The sequence below is a fragment of the Thermobia domestica genome, chromosome 15 (genome assembly GCF_964235325.1).
Source record: "Thermobia domestica chromosome 15, izTheDome1.hap1.1, whole genome shotgun sequence".
In the NCBI taxonomy this organism is placed as follows: Eukaryota; Metazoa; Arthropoda; class Insecta; order Zygentoma; family Lepismatidae; genus Thermobia; species Thermobia domestica.
The window spans coordinates 71,192,213-71,213,389 of record NC_137468.1 but is presented as its reverse complement, the minus strand read 5'-3'; the positions used below and the strand labels follow the sequence as shown (position 1 = coordinate 71,213,389).

The 21,177-nt window shown below is 36.8% G+C and overlaps 1 protein-coding gene across 2 annotated transcripts in view; it reads left to right on the top strand.

Moving 5' to 3' along the window:
- The window catches only part of Phb2 (prohibitin 2), a 52,124-nt gene extending 38,751 nt beyond the window's left edge, over window positions 1-13,373 (top strand). For both annotated transcript variants that reach the window (XM_081739817.1, XM_081739818.1), the window contains one exon: window positions 12,956-13,373. In XM_081739817.1, coding sequence (XP_081595943.1) covers window positions 12,956-13,029 — 74 coding nt within the window. In that variant the 3' untranslated portion in view covers window positions 13,030-13,373. The remainder of the gene's footprint in view (window positions 1-12,955) is intronic.
- The last annotated feature ends 7,804 nt before the right edge of the window (window positions 13,374-21,177 follow it).

The following is a 21,177-nucleotide window of genomic DNA, read 5'->3' as shown; positions in this document are numbered from 1 at the left end:
TAGCACATACGTGATCTCAGTATCGCTCTTGAACGGAATAGTACCATAAGAGAATGGTTTACGTAGCACGCAGATAGTAGAGCATTAACAAACAGGAAATATGCAAGCGTTATTACGCCTCGTTGACGATAATGGACGCAATATAAACAGATGGCTGCATTTGGACGGTATCACATGGTTGCCTATGGAAATGAGGCTTCTTGAACCACGCCATTGATATGCGTACATATCATTCCTATACGACAGGAATGCGTATGTGAAAGCAATGGAAAGAAGAGAAACTATGTGTTACGACGATCAGGAAATTGACGTGTAATATGACCATACCCTATGACAGACATCCTATTCGCTGACCGTGATAGACCGCACAATTCATGCGCAGTGTTAGCTCGCCAGTGGAGTACGGTAACGGGTGTGGACTTACCTGTTTTGATAGTTCATTATGCTGAATTATTTACTGAACACATGTTTGCCCTACGTCAGCTTCTATTTACTCAGAACCACAAACACCTCAAGCTTCAATGTGCGAGTGAACACTGTTGCTGCGTGCCGGGTGGCAGATGGTTATCTTATCGGACGAGTGCTGCTTCAGTCTCACCAACAATAACGGGCATACACATTAAACACTGTCGTAATAAGCGCAGTGTGCATTGTCAGCGTCACAATGGCCGAATGATAAATGCATAATGTTGGACGTTATTGGGTACATCACTCGATCTCGGTTGCTATACATCGAGTACAACCTTATCAGTAACAACTACATAAGGAATGTTCTAGAAGGCGAGGTTATTCCCTCCCTTCAGGTAAGTCTGGACTCAATTCAGAGGACAGTCCTTGCTCATATGTATTACGGAATGAACAAGCCTTCTTCGAGTAAGAACGTGTACCATTGCTTCCGTGGCCTACATGGCCGCGTGGCATACACCTTTCGAACATGTGTCATATGGGTAGTCGACACCTTGTTAGTCACAATCCTCCAGCACCGTTTTGAGGCTCACATATAAGAAGCGTAGCAGTCTATTCCACAGAAATATATCCGATGGTTAACGTATTCATTTTTATTTACATACTTGTATATTAATGTATAAAAAGGCAAATAAGATATTCTTATTACGTCGACTTTAATTTTTACCCAATAGGGCCGCGGTGGCTCAGTGGTAGAGCGTTCACCTCTGGTGCTAGGGTTCCCGGGTTCGATCCCAGCCCCGCCAAGTGAACTTTGTGGTGGACAAACACCGTGTGCGTGAGTTTTCTCGGGGTTCTCCCGTTTCCTCCCACTTTATTCATTCCACCATTTCATTCATTACTCATCATCACCGTCTCCTTTAGCCTAACCGGCATAATCGTGGGACGTAAAATTCAAAGATTTCATTTTCATTTTTTTAAACCCAATATTTCGGTAACCAAAGACTGTTATCTTTGACGAGGGACGGAAATTCGACGTAAAAAGGAGTTTTTATTTGATTACATTCCTGTTGTTCCTCAATATTCCTAGTTTAATATCCTGTTATATAATTTTTTTTTTTTTTTTTTTTTTTTTTTTTTTTTTTTTAATATTCAGAATAAATTATGAAAACAAGCGAAAACTATGCTGGTCTTGAGTGTCAGTCCCACTATTTTTTCGGATCCATTTGCTGCAGTGTTGCCACAATAACTTTTCCTATTTATGAGGTGAAGAAACCCCCAAATATGTTAATAAGTAACATTTTTATTTCCTGGGCAGTGTTCGTTGTTTACCATATTGAATTATGTAATCCCTTTATTCATGTATCACACCACAACCCTGGTTTAATTCTAGGTTCTTAGTCCTAGTAAAACGTAATTCTTTCAGTTTGTGAAGATGTCTTGTGAAGTATTTTACCTTGTTCATGGAATGTTTAGTATCCATTAGCTATCTTGATAATCCTGATACTTCTATATCTTGTTCCTTTGAGTCTGTCAGGTGTCATTTTATCTTGTATTCTTCTTCTGGTGGAATATCGTATTTTCATCGAGTTTTTGTCCCTCGTCAGAGGTAACAGTCAATAGTTACCGATTTTACTTTATTATTAGACATTATTATCCAGCGGTTGTTTGATTCGATGTCACATATGAAAGCTGTGATTGCAGCACGTAGAGGCTTCACATCATACTCATTTATCAAGATTACAGGTGTGTTACTGTATCCTCTGATTATAATCTCTAGATTGCTCCTTTCTTTTGATATCAGCTCTAGAATGACGACCTCGAAGCAGTCGTGAGTTCATATATTTGCTAGGTTAAACTGTGTGAACGGCGGTCCTACTATTCTGATGAACAACAGTGCAGAGGTTTTCCATACAAGCAGAGACATCCTAGATGACGTTATTGTAAGATTCATTTGACAAAACAAACCTTCAAATTCACCACAAGATATTGCGATCGAACCTAGTGTGTGATTTAGATTATGAAACATTTCTTGGACTTATTTCTTGAAGATACAGAAACTATGAACTCTTTCTCTTCCATTTAAGCTGTACGTTGCGTGTTAATTTGTTAATTTCTTCATAACCAAACGTCAGCCCGTAATTTTCTGCTCTTTACTTGGAATCTACACTCTTTGCATATGGAGAAAAATTAATATTGTGGCTTTCCAGAATGCACTTTCATACAGCTTCTTTCAGGTCCGTGACAAAAGTATTTAAAACATGGCTACAGACTTGGCCCATAAAAATTTAAGAATGTTGTTGGTATTACATATTGTTGCGCACATTCGGAAAACACTGATTTTTGTATATAATCATGTGACAGATCTATCGTATAAATTTCATTCAACTCACACGTGTTATTTTGTATTGCAGTTTTCACAAACAGAAGTGTACACACTATTACCAATGTATGCATAGATTACAAAACCTTAGATGGATAGGTTCAATGACAAGACAGCATATGTGTAGACTCCTTGACTGTTTGAGAGCGGAGTCTGGAAATTTAGAACTTCAGTTTCGATAATCGCGTGACCATCTTTTACATTTTGATTTTGTTCACCACTGAATGGACCGGAATCCGAGTCTCCATATTCTGGTGTATTAACATAAGGTATAACTAACTACTGGAAGTCGAACTTCGATGGAACAGACAACTGGGATGGAGTCCTATGTTTAAACGTGCTAGCTGTTATTTTAAGAAAATTTGAAAGAATTCCATAATTTGTTAAAATATTTTTGTTTTCGAAAGAAAGAAAAAAAAAAGAGTAGTTGGCTCGTGTTTTGGTATATAAACGTATAAAGCGGCAAAATAATCTGTATCAGAATAAATTGTAGAATGCCAAAGAAATATTCTAATTTTAACAAGAGTGCTAAATGTTTCTGTAATGTAGCTTAATCCCTGAAACACAATCTTATTTATCCATAGGCACTGAGGTCTAATTCGTTTCGCATGTAATGCAGAAAGTCTATTACAGATGCGTATCTTTAATTGTATGCGCGCCTGAACAGCATGCGTTCTTCAATGTATTAGTCCAAAGCTACAAAACCAAATACATTTACTTCACCGCTGTAAACTTCAGGCATAAATAAAAGACATTTTTCGAATATTATGGTTTCTTATGAACAGAGTAAATTTTACAAAATTATTATGGTTTAACGGAAAGTAATTTGTCCAAAGATAAGAGATACTAATTGATACATCATATCGAGCTAAACAAAATTATATGGGTAAGCATAAATAAATCCTCATTAGTACTTTTCGAGAAAAACTTGTTATTTTTATGTAAACCTAAAAATTGATTCTGCATCATAACACCACATATTATGATATTGATACTGGAGTATTGGGGCTTTGCGTAACGTAGTCGCTAACGCTCTCGCCTTCAGTGCGAGCGGCCCTGTGTTCGATTCTCGGTGGAGGCACGGTCGAAAAAATGTAAAAAGCTTTTTCAGGCCAGCCATTCTGAATGAGGTTTTACTGAGTTTTCCTCATTCACGCTGGCAAATGCCTGAGTGGTACTTAACATATAGGTCCCAGGCCATTTCCTTCTATTTCCTCAGATAATGTGATCGCCGAGGGACGTCATCCCTCATACGTGACGGGCTAACATGACCATAGATGCCGAAAGCCCAGAAATCTAAACCCTAAATCCTGATACTGGAGTATTGTCTCATCTAGTATTCCAGGATGGTTCTAGTCAGGTGGCAATACACAGTATTGTGCAGTAAGGAGATATCACTCGATGTAGCGCAAAGATGGTTTCTATTTTATTTGCAGAGTGTGTCAAATCATTTGTTGTTTCCAATGGAACTGATGTTGAAGAATTTGGCTGCAAACTAACAATATCTACAAGAAATTTTGCGTGGTAGCATATTAACAATGTGGGTAGAAATTAGAGGTGGTAATGAAAGCTTAGGTGGAATACCAAACTTAACAATAGAATAAACTCTTATCATGATCGAGCAATACGCGTTGACTCGCTAAGAAATCGTGCCCAATTACCACTATGTGGGGGAAATTTTCAATTACTCGGAAGGGGTGGGTTAATAATTGTCCTGCTAAGTTATTTTGACTAACGCAATTTCGTTCACTCCCTGAGAGTCTCCTGTGATACAATTTCTATTTAACATTTTATCTGACATGACTAAAATTGCTGTCGATTAATAAGGGATATGATTTATTGCCAATGCATTCTTTAATTTGTGGTAATGTTCTTTCATAAAAGAATGATACATAGTTCATTATTCCTTTCTGACTGTTAGCGCACTTATCACTCATACAAACCGGTTGGTCAGTTTTCTGTGTAGTGGTTTTAAAGCTGGTAATAGCATTGACAAAATCAGAATTAAATGCTATGTGAGAGGATTCTCGATCTTTGCATGCGCTTGAGGATTCTGAATAGCTGCTCATCTGCTTCTATTACGCTTTAGTAGAATTCTCACACAATTATTCTTCACACAATCTTTGTATGTGAGAGGAATTCTGCTGAGTTACACGATCGGATAGAAGTTTTAACTGAAGTTTGATTTTTGCAAATTGAACAAATAGAACTTTTTTTCTTTTTTTCTTTCTTCAACAAAACGAATTGTCAGTAACAGCAGTGGAAAAAACATTGGAAGGATCCAGATTTCGCTGTGTTGTAAATCGCTAATCTCAGACGAAAATGAGTCAATTATATGTGTAGGGTTAGTACTGTTTGCTCTTTTTTCTCTCTCCCTTAAGAAAATTAATCCTTCCTTTCATAGCCAAATACTTTGCTAAAGATAAAACAGAAGAAAATTTCTTTCTCGCCCCCAACAAAATAATGTGAAAGACATTCAATTTAAATATTTTTGACTTAACACGAGAATATTGGCATTGTACCATAGTATTAGATTGCATTTTTCAAAATGGATTCATCTGAGTTATGTTTCCTATGTTTCATAAAATTTTCTAGTTTCAGTAATAACGTTATCTTGGAAATCATTTATAATTACGTTTTATTTCTAAGTATGTTAAGTTACAGTACTCTGCAGTTTTTTCTAATGCTACTACAAATGATTTAGCCGTGTCCTCCAAACAATAGGGCAAAAGAAGGGCGCTTACGAACGTCGTTGTAGATGCGAATTACGGCATAGTCTTCGAATACCTCAAAGAATTTGTGAACGTCTTCATTCAGTTTACCGTAAAAAATTTGCGGCTTTACTAGCTGATCTAACAAGGATGGAACAACTATGCTATTTTCCGTATTAATCATTTTCTGTAATAACAACAATTCTTATTCCTGATATACAAATTTCACACACCACAATATATATATATATATATATATATATATATATATATATATATATATATATATATATATATTTTCACCAATGCACCAGAAGATAAGAAACACTCCTTAAATCTAACTTATGTATTAATTCTGATAATAGAAATAGTGTTATGGTACAAAAGAAGAGGGAAAGTTTTCTTGAGGGGAATCTAATATGGGAGAGAGAATGTTAATTGTCCTAAATTGTCAAATATAACAAGGCAAAATAATATAAAGTAACTTTTTGAGTCTGATTACTCTCAATGAGCAAATTCTCTTTTGGAGAGAGGGAGGGCTGGATGTGGAAATGGTGCGCACTTTTCAGGAAATAAAACTTAAAAATTTTGTATCGACAGCTTGTACTGCGAGCACGGGCAGATAAATTACAGAGATTTGAACTCAACTTATCACTACCATGGACAGTGGGGAGATATCAGTCTATAAACCTCAAAGATAGTGTTTAAAATCAAGAAGATGAAATGTGGATTAAAGCTTTATAATTCTCTGTTGCAACGGAAATTAGTTAAATTTATCAGTTATGCATGGAATGCATAAAAAAAATAACACAAAACAATTACAAAATGAAGAACAGACTAGAACAGGAGGGAGAATGACAGGAAGTAAGTTAACTTGGGAATAGGTAAGAATAGTACCTTGTTTGTTTGCATTGATTCTTGGTGCTCCTTCGATGATAATGAATCGATTACGTAGTGGTATCGCTGGCCTGATGGCTTCCGAAGGTAAATGATGCAAAATTTATGTAACTTCGATATGCTTAACTGCTCATCCTTCAAGCTGCTCGGGGCTACGTTACGGACGTTCTCTAAAATTCTATTAGTGGAACCTCAGTCATGACTTGGTCCATATGATAACCTTATCCAAAGTCCTGAATGGTCCTTCGTCTTGGAGACTGTAAGTCATATCTCCAAAATGGATTGGCATAACGATATTGACGGTACAAGAAATCACTCTATAATCCATCACGAGTGCCTTGGCCGATTGATTTTGTTTCGGGCGATGGTGACGTTGATAGAGCAATAGCCTATAGAAGTCTATACCCGGAAAGAAGTAACGTGTGGAAGAAAGGAATACGATTGCAGGGAAACAGGGTGCTTAGTCTGTTGTTTTATTTCCGTTTTTTTCTTACAGTTAGTGTAGGAAAATAATTGATTGTAAAAGTACTTCTCCTGGTTGAGTACAATCGAAGTAAAATGATCTTTGAAGTTGAAGCTGCTAACGTAATTATTTTAAATAAATGTTTTAAAACATGTTCTGTAAATTATAACGAATTATAAATCAGGTTGCGGGGAAGTAATCCCGAAGCCGCACAGTCTGGTTAATGAGATACAGCCTAAAATTATGATTAATGCTGAAACTTTAATTTTTATTTAACCATAATATTGTTCAGAGATAAGATTAGTAATCGATAGATCATATTGAGGTGATTCACGGTAAATTCTAATGCGTAGTTTCCGAGAAAATCGGTGAAGATATTTTTTTACTCTAAAAAGTACATCCTTTGTTGCCAATAATAATTAATAGTCCTTCCGCTGGAGCCGTTTATTCACTATATATGCAGGGGACGAAAATATAACAGTTGAAGTGGGAGCAACAGTTGCGCATTTGGAATATTTCGATATAAGGAATTCACGTATTTGGATATCCATAATTATTAAACTACGCTACACTTTCGACTCTCACCTCCTTACTCTTCGAGAATGAATGCCCGAGCGAGGAAATAAAAATATCAGAAACAATAAGTATTTCTTACCTCCTGTTACTTGATTAACCCCACCCTGGCTGGGATTGTTTGTTAGATACACATGCATACGAGGGATGATCATATAGTACGTACTATTACGAAGAAGCCATGTGGACGAACTTTAATTATACTGCAAGGATCCCCATATTACAACAGACGCACGTGTCAGCTCAACACGTGCTAATGATTATAAACAACCTAGCAGGCAACAAGCCGACACAGAAGACACCGAGGAACACCGAAAGAAGACGGACCTCACGGGAGGACCCGAGGAGGACAAATAAAAGGAGGACCACCGAGGGACCCAGCATCAGTCGACCAACTGATCGCCTAACCTTTACTTTCCTATGTCGCTGTGGACTAGTAGCACCTCTTCCTTACCCTGTGTCGCACTGGACTAGGGATCCCATCTTAAACTTATAATCCAATTCTAACCTACAACCTGCCAAAGTGTTCTGGAAACTACCATGAGTGGAAGGGGCACCCGGCAAAACATTTAGTATTGCTTCACTTGGTCATTGAGGAAGAGATATTGAATTAGACACACTTGTATTTATTATATTTTGTAATAAAACTTGGTGAAGGGGAAAAGACACCCGGTCTGTCATTTGACTCTACCAAAACATTACAATATATTTAGTCCACTCTCTTCATAATCACCACCACCCAAGGAGACACACTTCGACCAGCCACGAATCATTCCAATTAACGTGGTTGTAGAAGCCGACATTTTAGATTTGAATACATGTTTCACCTCAGAAATCACATGGTCGTCGCCCTGGAAATACCTACTGAGAAAAATAGATATGACTCTCCTAAGCACTTGTATACCGAAATTTACATGATACTAAAATTAAAAAATTGAAAGGATGAATGATTAAAGTATAGACTTTTTTTTTTTTTTTTTAAATTTTTAACTTTCACAATAGTGATACAGTTGTTGCCAACTTTATTTGAGTATGGCTGTTCATGAGGAATATATTAGTGAAGCAAATATGTGGAAGTGGTGTAGAATATTCAATCAGAGCAATGTTTCTTAAACTGAAATAAGTAGATCACAGATGGTTCTCGAGATCTGCCCTTGTGGCTCCCTTAAGATTGAACATTAACCCAAAAAGATAGAACAAATTAAATTCAAGTACATTGCATATCATACACTACCTTATAGTAATATACAAGGTGTTTCAAAACAACACGATACAGGCTGCCGAAAACATGGAAAAATGAAGTTTAAAGGTCCATAGCTCCAAACCTATGAGACCTACCGTAGTCTGGAAAGACTTCACTTAAGAACTAATATGTGCGCTATCCAAAAATACGTGTTTCAGAATCTTAAAGTACTTATGCAACAATATTTATAGACGCAGTTTGGCTACGGGCATATAATTTTAAGTACTTACCAACTACCTCTATAAAAATTGTTGTGGAAGTACCGCAGTATTCTAAATCATGGATATTTGGTTAGGCCATATACTAGTTCCTAAGTGAAGTCTTGACCCGACTACGGTAGGTTCCATAATATTGGAACTTTGGACCTTTAAAGTTTATTTTTTTCGTGTTTATGACAGCCTATAACTCCGAAAGGAAGCCTTTGTTCACCCAGGTTGGTCTATACTTTTGGTCTTATCTTGGTGTCAGGAATCACTTCACAAACGTTGTCGGTGTTGTTTTGAAACATCCTGTATATTACATTGCACAGTCTTTTGTTATTCTATAGAGGTATCGTAATAATAATAATAATAATAATAGATTATACAATTTAATCAAGTAAAGATTATACAAAATCTAATAGCGTATATAGATTGTAAAATATTTTTGATAACCTTCGGTTATTAAAGAAATAATATTTTGCATTTTCTTCTATGAACAACAAGATAAAATTAAGAGAATTTTATTAATACCATTCTGAAGCTATAAGTATACACGCTTAGAACATAAAGTAAACGATAAATTTTCTTTCGAAGGGGGAAAGTATAGGGTTCGTAGAACGTTATGTCTCATACTTTAAAAAGTTGGAGAATCGCTGATTCATTAATAGAATACTGGCTATTTCGAGAAAATAATTTCTGTATTGTAGACAATTGTCTGAAATTCTGGAAATAAGTTTTTTTTTTATTATTATTATTTCGTACAGACTCCATATGGTGTATTTACTGTTCATATTGAAATAGTATTAAAGTAACGTGTTAAGTTATATTAAAAGGAAAAAGAAGATAAAACTACGGAAAAATCATTTGCAAGCTAACACATAAGTAGCTAGAGTTTATAACTGAGGGGTGTATAGGTTTATACGAAGTGCAGTGATCACAAAACCATTAGCCTGTTTTTCCACACTAGAAAAATTATTGCACGCATACTGAACAAGCGGCTGGAAAGATAGATGAGAGGTTAGAAGAAGATCAATTTGGATTCCAGAAAGAAAAAGGCACCAGAGATGCTGTTGGATTGATGAGAATATCAGAAAACATTCTCGATGTAAAGGAAGAATTATATTTGTGCTTCATCGACTGGTGGAAAGCTTTCGGCCGGGTCAATTGGACGAAACTTCTGAAAATACGTAAAGAAATTGGAGTCAACTGGAGAGATCGATGACTCATTCAAAACCTGTACATAGGACGACGCCTGAAGTTACGCTTGAATGAAGGAGAACCCAACACTGTGGAGATTGGAAGACGAGTCAGACAAAAATATGCTATGTCTCCCCAGTTATTCAACATTTACAGTGAATGTTTAATGAAGAAAGCATTAATGGGAATGGGAGATTTCAAGATTGGGAGGGCAGATCATTAACAAGATCAGGTATGCAGATGATACGGTTATTGTAGCTAAAACCGAAGGGGGACTACAGGAGATGATTGACAAAATAGTTGACATTGGAAAACCGTATGGAATAAAAAATTACATCGAAAAGTCGAAAGTCATGATGAGAATATCCCATGAAAACATGTCCTTAAGGATCAGAATAGAACAATGAGAACTTGAAGAGGTCGATAATTTCAAGTATCTTTGAATTATTTTGACGAGAGATGCTTACTGCACCAAAGAAATCAAGTCAGGAATTGTCATAGCTAAAGAAGCATTCAACAAGAAAAGATCACTGTTAACTAACAGGCTCAGCATTGGACTTAAGAAGAAGTTGGTCAAGTGCCATGTATGGAGCATTGGACTATGGTTCAGAGACTTTGACACTACGGAAGTAGAGAAGAAATATTTGGACAGCTTCGAAATGTAGTGTTGGAGAGAAATGGAGAAGATAAAATGGACAGAGAGAGAGAGCAACAAATGGACAGAGAGAGAGAGAGCAACAAACGAAGATGTTTTAAAACGAATAGGAGAGAAGAGGACACTTCTAGCCACCATCCTTCGTAGGAAAGCCAATTGGATTGAACACATCTTGCGAAGAAATTGTCTTCACACCGCCATAGAAGGAAAGATGGAAGGAAAGCGAGGAATAGAAAGAAGAACATAGCTGATCATGATTTGAAATATAGAAGAAAATATTGGGAGTTAAAAGAGGAAGCTGAAGAGCGAGAAGCGCGGAAGAAACATTTTCAGGCCCAAATCTAAAATTGAAGAAAAAAATCCTCATTAGTCCTAGGACCTGCCAAAAGGCAGAATACTTAATAGTAATAGCTTTATACGCCCTTTTTTGGCAAATACACAATTAGAAATTTATACAACTACGCATTTCTACCATTGGTATGATCGTTAGTTCTTTTAGAACTAGCATTGATACTTTGTGGCAGGTGCCTTACTTCCGTGGCCATACTGCAGGTTTGAATGCCACGTGGATGAAAATCATTCTTAGTATTGTTAAATGTGATTTTATGCAGTTGTTCCAATTTTATATATTATTATTCATTCATTTTTGTGTTATGTCACATTTTAAATGAAGTGAAAATCATTAATTTTTGACTTATATTAAATTTTAGATAAGGTGAAAATACGTTATGTTGGGCTGAAATATTTTTGTGTATTCCAAGCTTGCTTCTTATTTTAATGACTGGACCCGAAGTCGAACCTACAGTTACAGAAAATGGACCTCAAGTTACTAACTTATTATTCAGAAATATCATATTCTATCTTATTATTATCGGTGTAGGATGATAATTATAAAGAAAATGCCTTTCTCATCCTAAGTAATAATAATAAAATAGAAGTAAAATATTGGTAGTAGCTTAATTGAATTTATAGTTTATTTAAGTCCCGTTATTACGTCTTTTAGGTTCAAGGGAAGGGTAAAATTGTTATATAAAACAAATAGCCTAAATAACGACTTTAGATGGCTTAATTGTCATATTTGTGCGTAGTGCCTCCACAGGTATGAATAATAATAATAATAACATTTACGTATTCCCCAGTTATAAGTTGTATCTGCTGTGGAGAAAAATATTTGTTTTTAATTATACTTGCAGTACGAGGTTATTTTAAAAATTTCTGGGAGTAGTGTTTTCCTTTCAACATACTCTCTCTTGATCCTTATACACTTGGTCCAATAGTAGCTGATTTTGAGCTAGGATAAACGAGAAAATATTGGCAATAAACTACGCGTGAAAATTGCACAACTTCAAAAGTCTAAAAACAGTTGTGATTACCTTCTGATTACGATCATTAATAACTGTAATGTGCAATCGGATGTGAAAGTGATGCTTAGTAAACAGATGAAACAAATTATTGGTCCCTGTCCTGTATCGAACATCAACCAATCTTATTCTAACTAGGTTATTCAGTGATACTGCATATAGATACTCCTTTTTACAGTAGGAGCTCATCCGTGGCTAAGCGGTTAGCGCACGCGCCTTTGGCGTGGGAGACCCGGGTTCGATTCCCGGCGGGAGCTCATGTGGTTCGGATTCCACGTTAATCAGTAGGTCCACGTCTCATATAGCCTCATTGCTGAACGGGACGTTAAACTCAAAATCAACATCCTTTTTACAGTAATTGCCATCTGGCAGTTTCAAAACATTATTTTTAACATCTTACCTACTCTATGAAACAACAAAAGTGTGTCTAGTCATTATCATTCGAAGAAACGTTTGAAAACTTAAAACATTGTTGGGTGAATCAACTCATCACACTCAAGTCGCATAAAATAATTGAAGTTTTGAATGTATATAACGTAAGGAGTATGGCAAAATGGATAGATGCAGCTGGTAAGGCAATCAGTTCCCGTTGAAATCCCTGCCGTCTACTATGAAACTCTCTTACTTGATATAATTCTTAGAGAGGCTCAAGATGGTTAGTATTATCTTTATGTTATGTAACAATTAAAAATTATAAAATATGTAGATATGTGAAATTAGTTAATTTTTTTGAGTTCAGTTGATAAAATTGGATGATTTTTAGAAAGAGCTATTTTAATTTACTAGAAAAATCATTCTAGTAGATGAGTTTCTATTTGAATATGGCTTTTCTTTAATATCTTATTCCTAATATTTCTTGTATTGCAGTTGGTAAGAGTCGGAGCAAAAGTATAGTACTCAGTAGCGCCGAACAAGTACTTTATCCTCAGAAAGAAGAATAATATATGGAGAAAATAGCCTTAAAATTATTAAAACAAGATATATATGATAGCTACTTGCATTTATTACTTATGCTGAATGTTCCATAAAGAGTTGTTCAGTTTAATTTACCAGTCATACGAGAGACCTAATGCTCCAAATAAATTTTTGAAGCTTCTTGAACTGATTTTTTCTTTTAATTGCAAGCAGTGCCATATCGATTGAGAATTATTACTGGTAATTGAAATGTAGTACTTAAATCGTCAACAACAATTGTATCTCTGTTTAATATGTGAATTAGTGGAGTTGTATTATACAATAAAGAAAATGTACAATTGTTGATCCAAATATATCCTGTTAATATATACTTTGTGTTGTTTAATTTCTAATTTTTCTTTTGAGTTGAATTTTTCCACGTCCCCACGCAACACCGAGATTTTGGAGAGTAGGAGTTACCCATTATAATGTAGGCTTCGAACCATGGCCGGGGCTTGAATCCGCTTCAATTGTTGGATATACAAAATTATCATGCAAGATGATATCTCACAATATGGACAGTTTCCCACCAAATTATTTCGGCTCCAAGACAGCTAGGACCATGGCGCCGATCCCGGCTGATTACTTTTCGTATTCAATAAGTTGCTTCTATTAAAATTTTTGGATTAAGTAATTTTGTTATTTTCCACGCATTACAAACCAGTGAAGAAACTTTTAATTTCAGTGACCCCCCTCCCCCCCACACATAAAGTACTATTACGGCAACATATGCTTGTTAGTAGGGCAGCTATACACTATGAGATAAATCCTAGGAAATATCTTATGATTTTTCCTAGAGTCAAAATCTCAACGTGTATGGCATCAGATCGCATTTCATTTCCTATGTTCTGAACGATCTTATGAGATGTCTCTTGTTTAAAGCACGCTCTATTTCGGAAAGAAAATTTGTAAGATTTCGATTTAAGTGACATCAGGTGAGAGAAAGTGAAAACAAACTTGACCCCTCCCCCCAATCCAGCGAAGATGCTATTTGTGCACTTAGTAGTATATACGAGGAGCATACATTTTTTACATAACACGAAGTCAATGCTCTATAACAACAGACATGCACGGCAGAAGGCACTGGAAAACAGTGCTGGCCGTGTGTGCGTTGAGAGACCTGGCACCTCTTCAGAGGATGTCAAACAGGAATAATCTTCACATGTATGGCACAAAAGGGTAGCATTTCCTACGAGATATATCGTAATATTTGTCCGAAGATATTTCCTAGGATTTACTTCATAGTGTATAGCAGGTGTTAGTGAAACTGTGCTGCAGTGCAATGATCCATACCGGGCCATCACATCGAACATGATCGAAGGTGGCGTAGTGGAATCTCGAAGATAAACGAAAACGTTAATTTGTTCGGTTCATTAGCTTTGAGCTCCATCATAGGTAAATCGTCAACTCTCGCCAATGCTTCGTTCGATTCGCAAAGGGAGCATTTTTTTTTTTTTTTCGAATCGCATGTTGAGCGTAGGTACACATACAGATGATCAGAAAAATGGAAACACCTGAACGAAATTGCAACTTACCAGATTAATATGGTGTCGGGCCACCTTTCGCCTTCAGAACAGCCTTGATGCGACGTGGGATGGAGGCATAGAGGTCGTGAATGGTAGCAAGTGGAATTTTACACCATTCCTCGTGCAGGGCATCGGCCAGTTCTGTGAGAGAGGATGGAGGTGGAAATCGTCGCCGGAGTCGTTTCCAAGACGGACCACAGATGTTCAATTATGTTGAGATCTGGGGATTGGGCGGGCCAGGGGAGGTGTTGAACTTTATCCCGATGTTCCTCAAACCACGCTGCAACAACGCCAGCTGTGTGAATGGGTGTATTATCATCCTGGAAGATGGCGTCATTGTCCGGGAACAACATCCGGACCATAGGATGCAAGTGGTCTCCTAAAATTGCGACATAATCGTTGGCAGTGATTCGTCCGCTAAGTGTGACCACAGGACCCAATGAAAACCATGATATGGCGGCCCACAGCATCACCGAACCGCCGCCATGTTTCACAATTGGGCGGAGACACTGCAGATCATAAGCTTCTTTGGGCGTTCTCCACACACAAACACGGCTCGTGTTTGGGAATAGGGTGAAGGATGACTCATCCGACCATATCACACGTTTCCAGTTCTCAACGGTCCAGTCCGTAACAATTGTCGGTTGCAGCACTATTCGGGACTTCAAGTAAGGTTTTCCTTGGGTGTCCCACATTCACACCAGGCAAATGCCGGAATGGTACCTAACATAATGGTCCCAGTCCGCTTCCTTCCTTCCTCCCCTTGCATCGGATAGTGTGCTCGCCGAAGGACGTCAGTACTCGTATACCTGACGGGCTAAATGGCCTTAGAAGCCGACAGCCCAGAAATCTAAATTCTAATCCTAAATCCTAATTAACTCCGCCTAAGAAACTGTTATATCCAGTGGCCCCCAATTTCTTGTTAAATTATATGGTAGAAGCGACTCACTGTGTTGCACTGTCCTGCATGATAAACTACACATGAAAATGGTTGCAACCGGTAGTACTCTACTTCAACCCGAGAGACTCCAACCTACAGAAAGAGCGGCGTTATTTCGCTGCCTACGAGTGCATCCTCAAGTTGTTTCATGGAAGCAACTTTCACCACAGGTGCTAGATCCTCTTGAGTGGGCTGGAAGCTCGAGCATGGGAAGCTGGCACCCATTGTGACTGACCAAGCACGTGCTCCTGATGAGCAGGGGGGGATCGGGGCGATTCCCTCCCCCCAGAAGAGGAAACTTTGTTTTATATATATAAATAAAATCCATCCTAGAGTTTGGAGTCCTTAAAAGTAGCATTATGATAACCCACCGCCCCTTTCCCTTAGAAGTCGGTCCTGGATCCGCCTCCTGCTGATGACCTGCTAAAAGTCATACGTTGTAAATGCAAAATGCCCTCGAAGTGGCTATTTGTAATAAGTATTTGCTTATGCTCTAAGTACGGCCTAAAATGCATTGTAGTCTGTGGTCATTGTAACGATAAAGGATGCCAGAAACCTGAATCTCCGCAAGCTGAAGAAAATCATGAAGTGCTGGAGCATTCAAATGAAGTTAGGTAGAACTTTGTCTCCATGTTACTTTTTGTGCTACTTGTTACATTAAGCTATCAAGGATTTTTCTTTTTGTTAATAGATATTTTCTTCTTCAGCATTCATAGATAAATCAATTGTAAAGAAAAAGAAAGAAAAGAACATAAACAATGAGTGTAAATGATTGAACTACGTTTGTTTACAACAGCGCCCATTGTGAGAAAATAAAGTTTTCTGCAATGTGCTTCTTGAATGAAAGCATATTTATGACCAACAAAAATACCATTATCTCGATGGATTTTGGCGAATTTTGAATATTTTGATAGTAAGTACTTCGATTTTAGCTGTTAAAAGATTCTGTACCATTTTGTTGGGTAGCAATGAAAGTTATTGTAGACATTTCCGTTAATTTCTATTAAACCTTTTGACACAAAAGGTATATTTCTTTAAAACAGTTGCCATACTGAAATATTTTGCAGAAACATGCTGATTTATCACACAACTGAGACAATGTAGGCTATATACTCATCTTTATGCGAAATTTGGTTTAGTTAATAATTTCGGAATAGGTTAAAATTGTGAAAATTACAAATTTTTGAGAAGTCCCAACTTCCGCCATTTTGAAATTTATCATACGGTTTTGCTGGCCAACAAACATATATACTAAGGGATGACAAACTGAAAAGTTATATATAATTTTTCACTAAATTTCTTATATGAGCGTTTATGCAGTAAGTAGCATTGTGAAGAAATGTTCCTTATACGTAAGCGTATCCATAATTTCCAGGACTGCTCATAACGTGTAAACCGCTTGCAGTTCACAAGTTTCCCGCTAGGATGTGTTGCGGTTCTGTCTTGTGAGCCAGTGTGCCGAGTAGCCAGGTTTGAAGTGGAAACGTTTGAATGTTGCACGTGTTTTCGTGTGTTTGCTGCATGAGCCGTCTGCGATTTTTCTTATCTCGGTGGTATGGCGGAAGTTGAAGTACAAAGGGTGTGCATCGAATTCTGTGTGGCATTGCGTAAGGCGAGAAGTGAAACTTATTAAATGTTGAAACACGCTTTTGATGCATGAGCCGTAGTCGAACGTTTAAGTGGTTTGGACGTTTCAAGAAAGGCAGAACATCGACTGCTAATGGTGCTCATTGAAGACGATGCTCATTTGTTTCCTTGACCAAGAGGGGATCGTACACTGGGAATTTGTTCGACATGGAAGCACGGCCAATGCAGACCTTCTACTGTGAGGTCCTAAGAAGGTTGCGTGAAAATGTGCGTCGCAAAAGGCCACAGAAATTGCATAACGATAACCTCATTCTCCACCACGACAATGCACCTGCACACCGTCCTTTAAAGTGGGGCAGTTTTTGGCTAAGAACAACATGGCAGTGGTTCCCAATCCCCATACTCATCTGACCTGCCCCCTGAGACCTTTTTCTTTCTCCCAAGCTGAAGCTTCGGATGAAGGGGCGAATATTCGACACTATTCCAGAAATTCAAGAAGAATCGCAGCGTGTACTTGACACTATTCCAAGAAAGGACTTCCAGAAATGCTTCCAAGCATGGCAGAAACGCTGGGACCGCTGTATTAATGTAAAAGGGAAGTACTTTCAAGGTGATGGAGGAATTTAACTTCAAAGGTAAGAAACTTTCAATTCTGAAACTTTTGGATACACCCTTGTATAAAGCGCATTTAGAAAAGTCGATTTGTATTATTATTAGACACCATATTTAATAAATGGCAGCAATATATGCATAGTATTTTTCACAGAAGTTCTTTCCTGATGTATTCTATAAGAAATGAACCGAAAATTTAACTTTTGTAATGAACGGTAGAGGTTTTATATATTATTCAATGCACTGAGACGAAATTTACGGACGGTCATTTTGATGACGTCATATCTCGATATTCCCGAAGGGGATTTTGAGGATATTGATTATGTTGAAGTACAAACATAAACCTTTCAAACAAACCATAAATAGTTTCTGTATTTTTTTTTTGGGGGGGGGGTCACTCTTCTATCTACTGTACTACGAGTTAAACTGAAGTTGGTAAAATAAACATTCCAATTCTTTTCAAAATTCTCAAAATCAATATAAGTACTAAAGCGACAGGATTATGCTGGAACAACGGCAAAAGATTATCGAATATAATGGAGCATATATGCTTACATAATGTTATTTTCAAATGACAATAAATTATCTTCTCGATTTTGACCCCTGAATGGTAAATATTACTGAGAGAACTTGATGTTACCAAATTCTAACTCACGTATACTCGATATTATTTTTGTTTTTCTACGACGCACTGTGTCATGTTTGATACTGTGTTACGTTGATGAATTGATTAATTAATTTATATTTAATGACCCTTTCTAGCAGTATTATTTTTTATATAAGAGGATACTTTAAAGTGCAATTCGAAACAGTACTCGAGTTTTAAGTCAAATTCAACATCTTTCCTCTTGCGGAAATCGGCATTATACATGATGATTATAATAGAAACAACATACATATTCTTGAATTTCCATAAACGTTATGTCATTTCAAAATGTATAACAAGAAACAAATGAACTATTCTATTTGTTAAGAAAACCTTGCGGAATGATTTGATGTTATAATTCAGAGGTAGTGACCACGCCAACTTGAATTGCTTAGGAAGCTAAGCTGGACGCAGAGAAATTTTGGGAGAGACAGCAATATTTTTTTGTATACCAAAGGTAACAGTTTTATATTACTTGACCCATATTAGAACACAGCGTATTTGGGGACTAGTTACGGGGCAGACAATGTCCTCTTTTTTTCTCTCTAGCGTAATTACTCAGAGTATAATAGTTGGTTAATTATAGCTTAGTGTACTTTTCAACAGCGAGGCTATATGAGACCTGGACCCACAACTCAATGTGTGATCCGAACTCCGTACACTCCTACCGAGAACCGAACTTTGGTATCTAGCACTCGAGAGGATAATAATAGAATACTGAAAATACTTTATACCTATTTTTAGCCATAGCATTTTACATTTACAATTCGTATAATAAAATGAAGGAGTTGATAAAGATTTTTTGAAAGAAATGTTTTCAATATCCGGGTTAGGTTAGGACCACGCATTTTTTTTTTTTTTTTTAACTTTATCTTCTCTAGGGTTTTAATACACGATTAATGAACTAATCGCCCAAATCGCTCGACTACTTCTCACACTATATCAAATCCACTTTGTGTAAAGTAGTTCTCTGTTTCACCCTGAGTTTTGTTAACAGTCAGATAAATTGAGTTTGCGGCATATAATTGGAAATTAAATATCTTGGATCAAATGTATAAACGTATTTTTCGTTCATGTCACATTTTCATTCATGACACAATAAAAGACACAAGATGAATCTGTGAAATGAAGAGAATTAATTAACTAATGATCGACAGGGTCATATGGGCTCGTCAAAACTTACATGAAAATCTTTTAGCTAGTTAACATATTTTGCGCAACCTCAAGACACAGATTAACGTAGGTAAGTCGTTACTATATTGGATTTTCAAGCAGAAGATCGGGCTTCAAGTCCCCGCAGAAGTAAACTTTTTTTTTTAACATACTTCAATTTCAATCCATACTGAATGTCATAAGAAATGTCTTCTGTAAAGATGAAAAGACTTGAGGGAATATGTGGGGACTGGAATAGGACTATAAATGGAAGCAAAAGTTTAGAAACTTATTTCCATCAATTGTTTCAAATTTGATATTTTCAGTTAATTTCAACCATTTTGCAGTTCGTGTATGAGTAGTTTTTTTTTTTTTTTTCATTCTTCTTATACGCAGTATGTAGTGAAATAATACATTATACACACAAGAATTATAGTGTCTTTGATGTGTGGTTCTCATTGGACAACATGTTCCAAACAATAGAGATGAATCTTAAAATGGAGAGTTTATCTTCGTGCATCAACACAGGATTACAGTGCTTTCAGTGCATCACAGGCGTACCAAATGTGTCCGGCTTGAAATGTTAACTGTAAATTGGATTGCAGCTATTCAGGCATTTGCGACATTAGTGAAAATACAAGCCTCAACATAATGGAGTTCTAGCAGGCAGGGGTTCACTTACTTCTGTGACTACCTGTACAATAGAGCTCCCTCGTGGCTAAGTGGTTAGCGTACGCGCCTTTGGCGTGGGAGACCTGGGTTCGATTCCCGGCGGGAGCTAATGTGGTTCGGATTCCACGTTAATCAGTAGGTCCACGTCTCATATAGCCTCGCTGCTGAAAGGGACACTAAACTAAAATCAACTCAACTCAACTCAACTATCTGTACAATACTCCATACAACATTTGATCTGTCTTTGTTCTACTTTCCAAAGATTTCGTTCTCCATTCCTATCCTTGCTTGTCTAGACCAAAAATGTACTGTAAACAAGGCGCCTGTTCCGTACTTTATCGTTGATATATAAACTGATCCTTTCAGTTATCAATTTCTTTGTCTTTACAACGCTTATATATCAAACGTAGTTCACCATTTTTCTTCAAGTTTGTAATATTCTGCTAACTTTTGGCTCAAATATCGCAAGAAGAGAGCTCTGTAGGGATTTCTTTGAAAAAGAAAAAATATATTTTTTGTTGACATCATCTAACTCAACTTCCAATCATTCTTTCCTGTTATTTGTTTCCTCTAACTTACTTGTTGTTCATATATGAATTTCTTTGAACTCTCATCTTCCCATTCAACCTAAACTTTTTCATCATTTCTCAGTTAAATGTGAAAGGCTTAGATTTAGGTTAATTAATATTTAAGATTACATTTCGTTTTCTTTTGTGTTTTGTTTTGTATAAATTTACACGAGGATTGTTAATAATCTGCAACAATGAAGCTTAAATTTATTCTTGTTCATAGCTCTTGGTGACAGAACTAAAATTAATCAATAGTCTTTCATTATCTTTATGTCTTCGACGGTAACGCCTTACGGAAGTCAAAAGTGTTCGTTCTTACGAAATGCTGTTTGAAAGGTAAGATTCTATGATTCAATTAACCATTTGATACTAGGATGTGCCAACTATTTTCTTTTCAGGTCATTTAGTTTCAACCGTTTTCACTCACAATC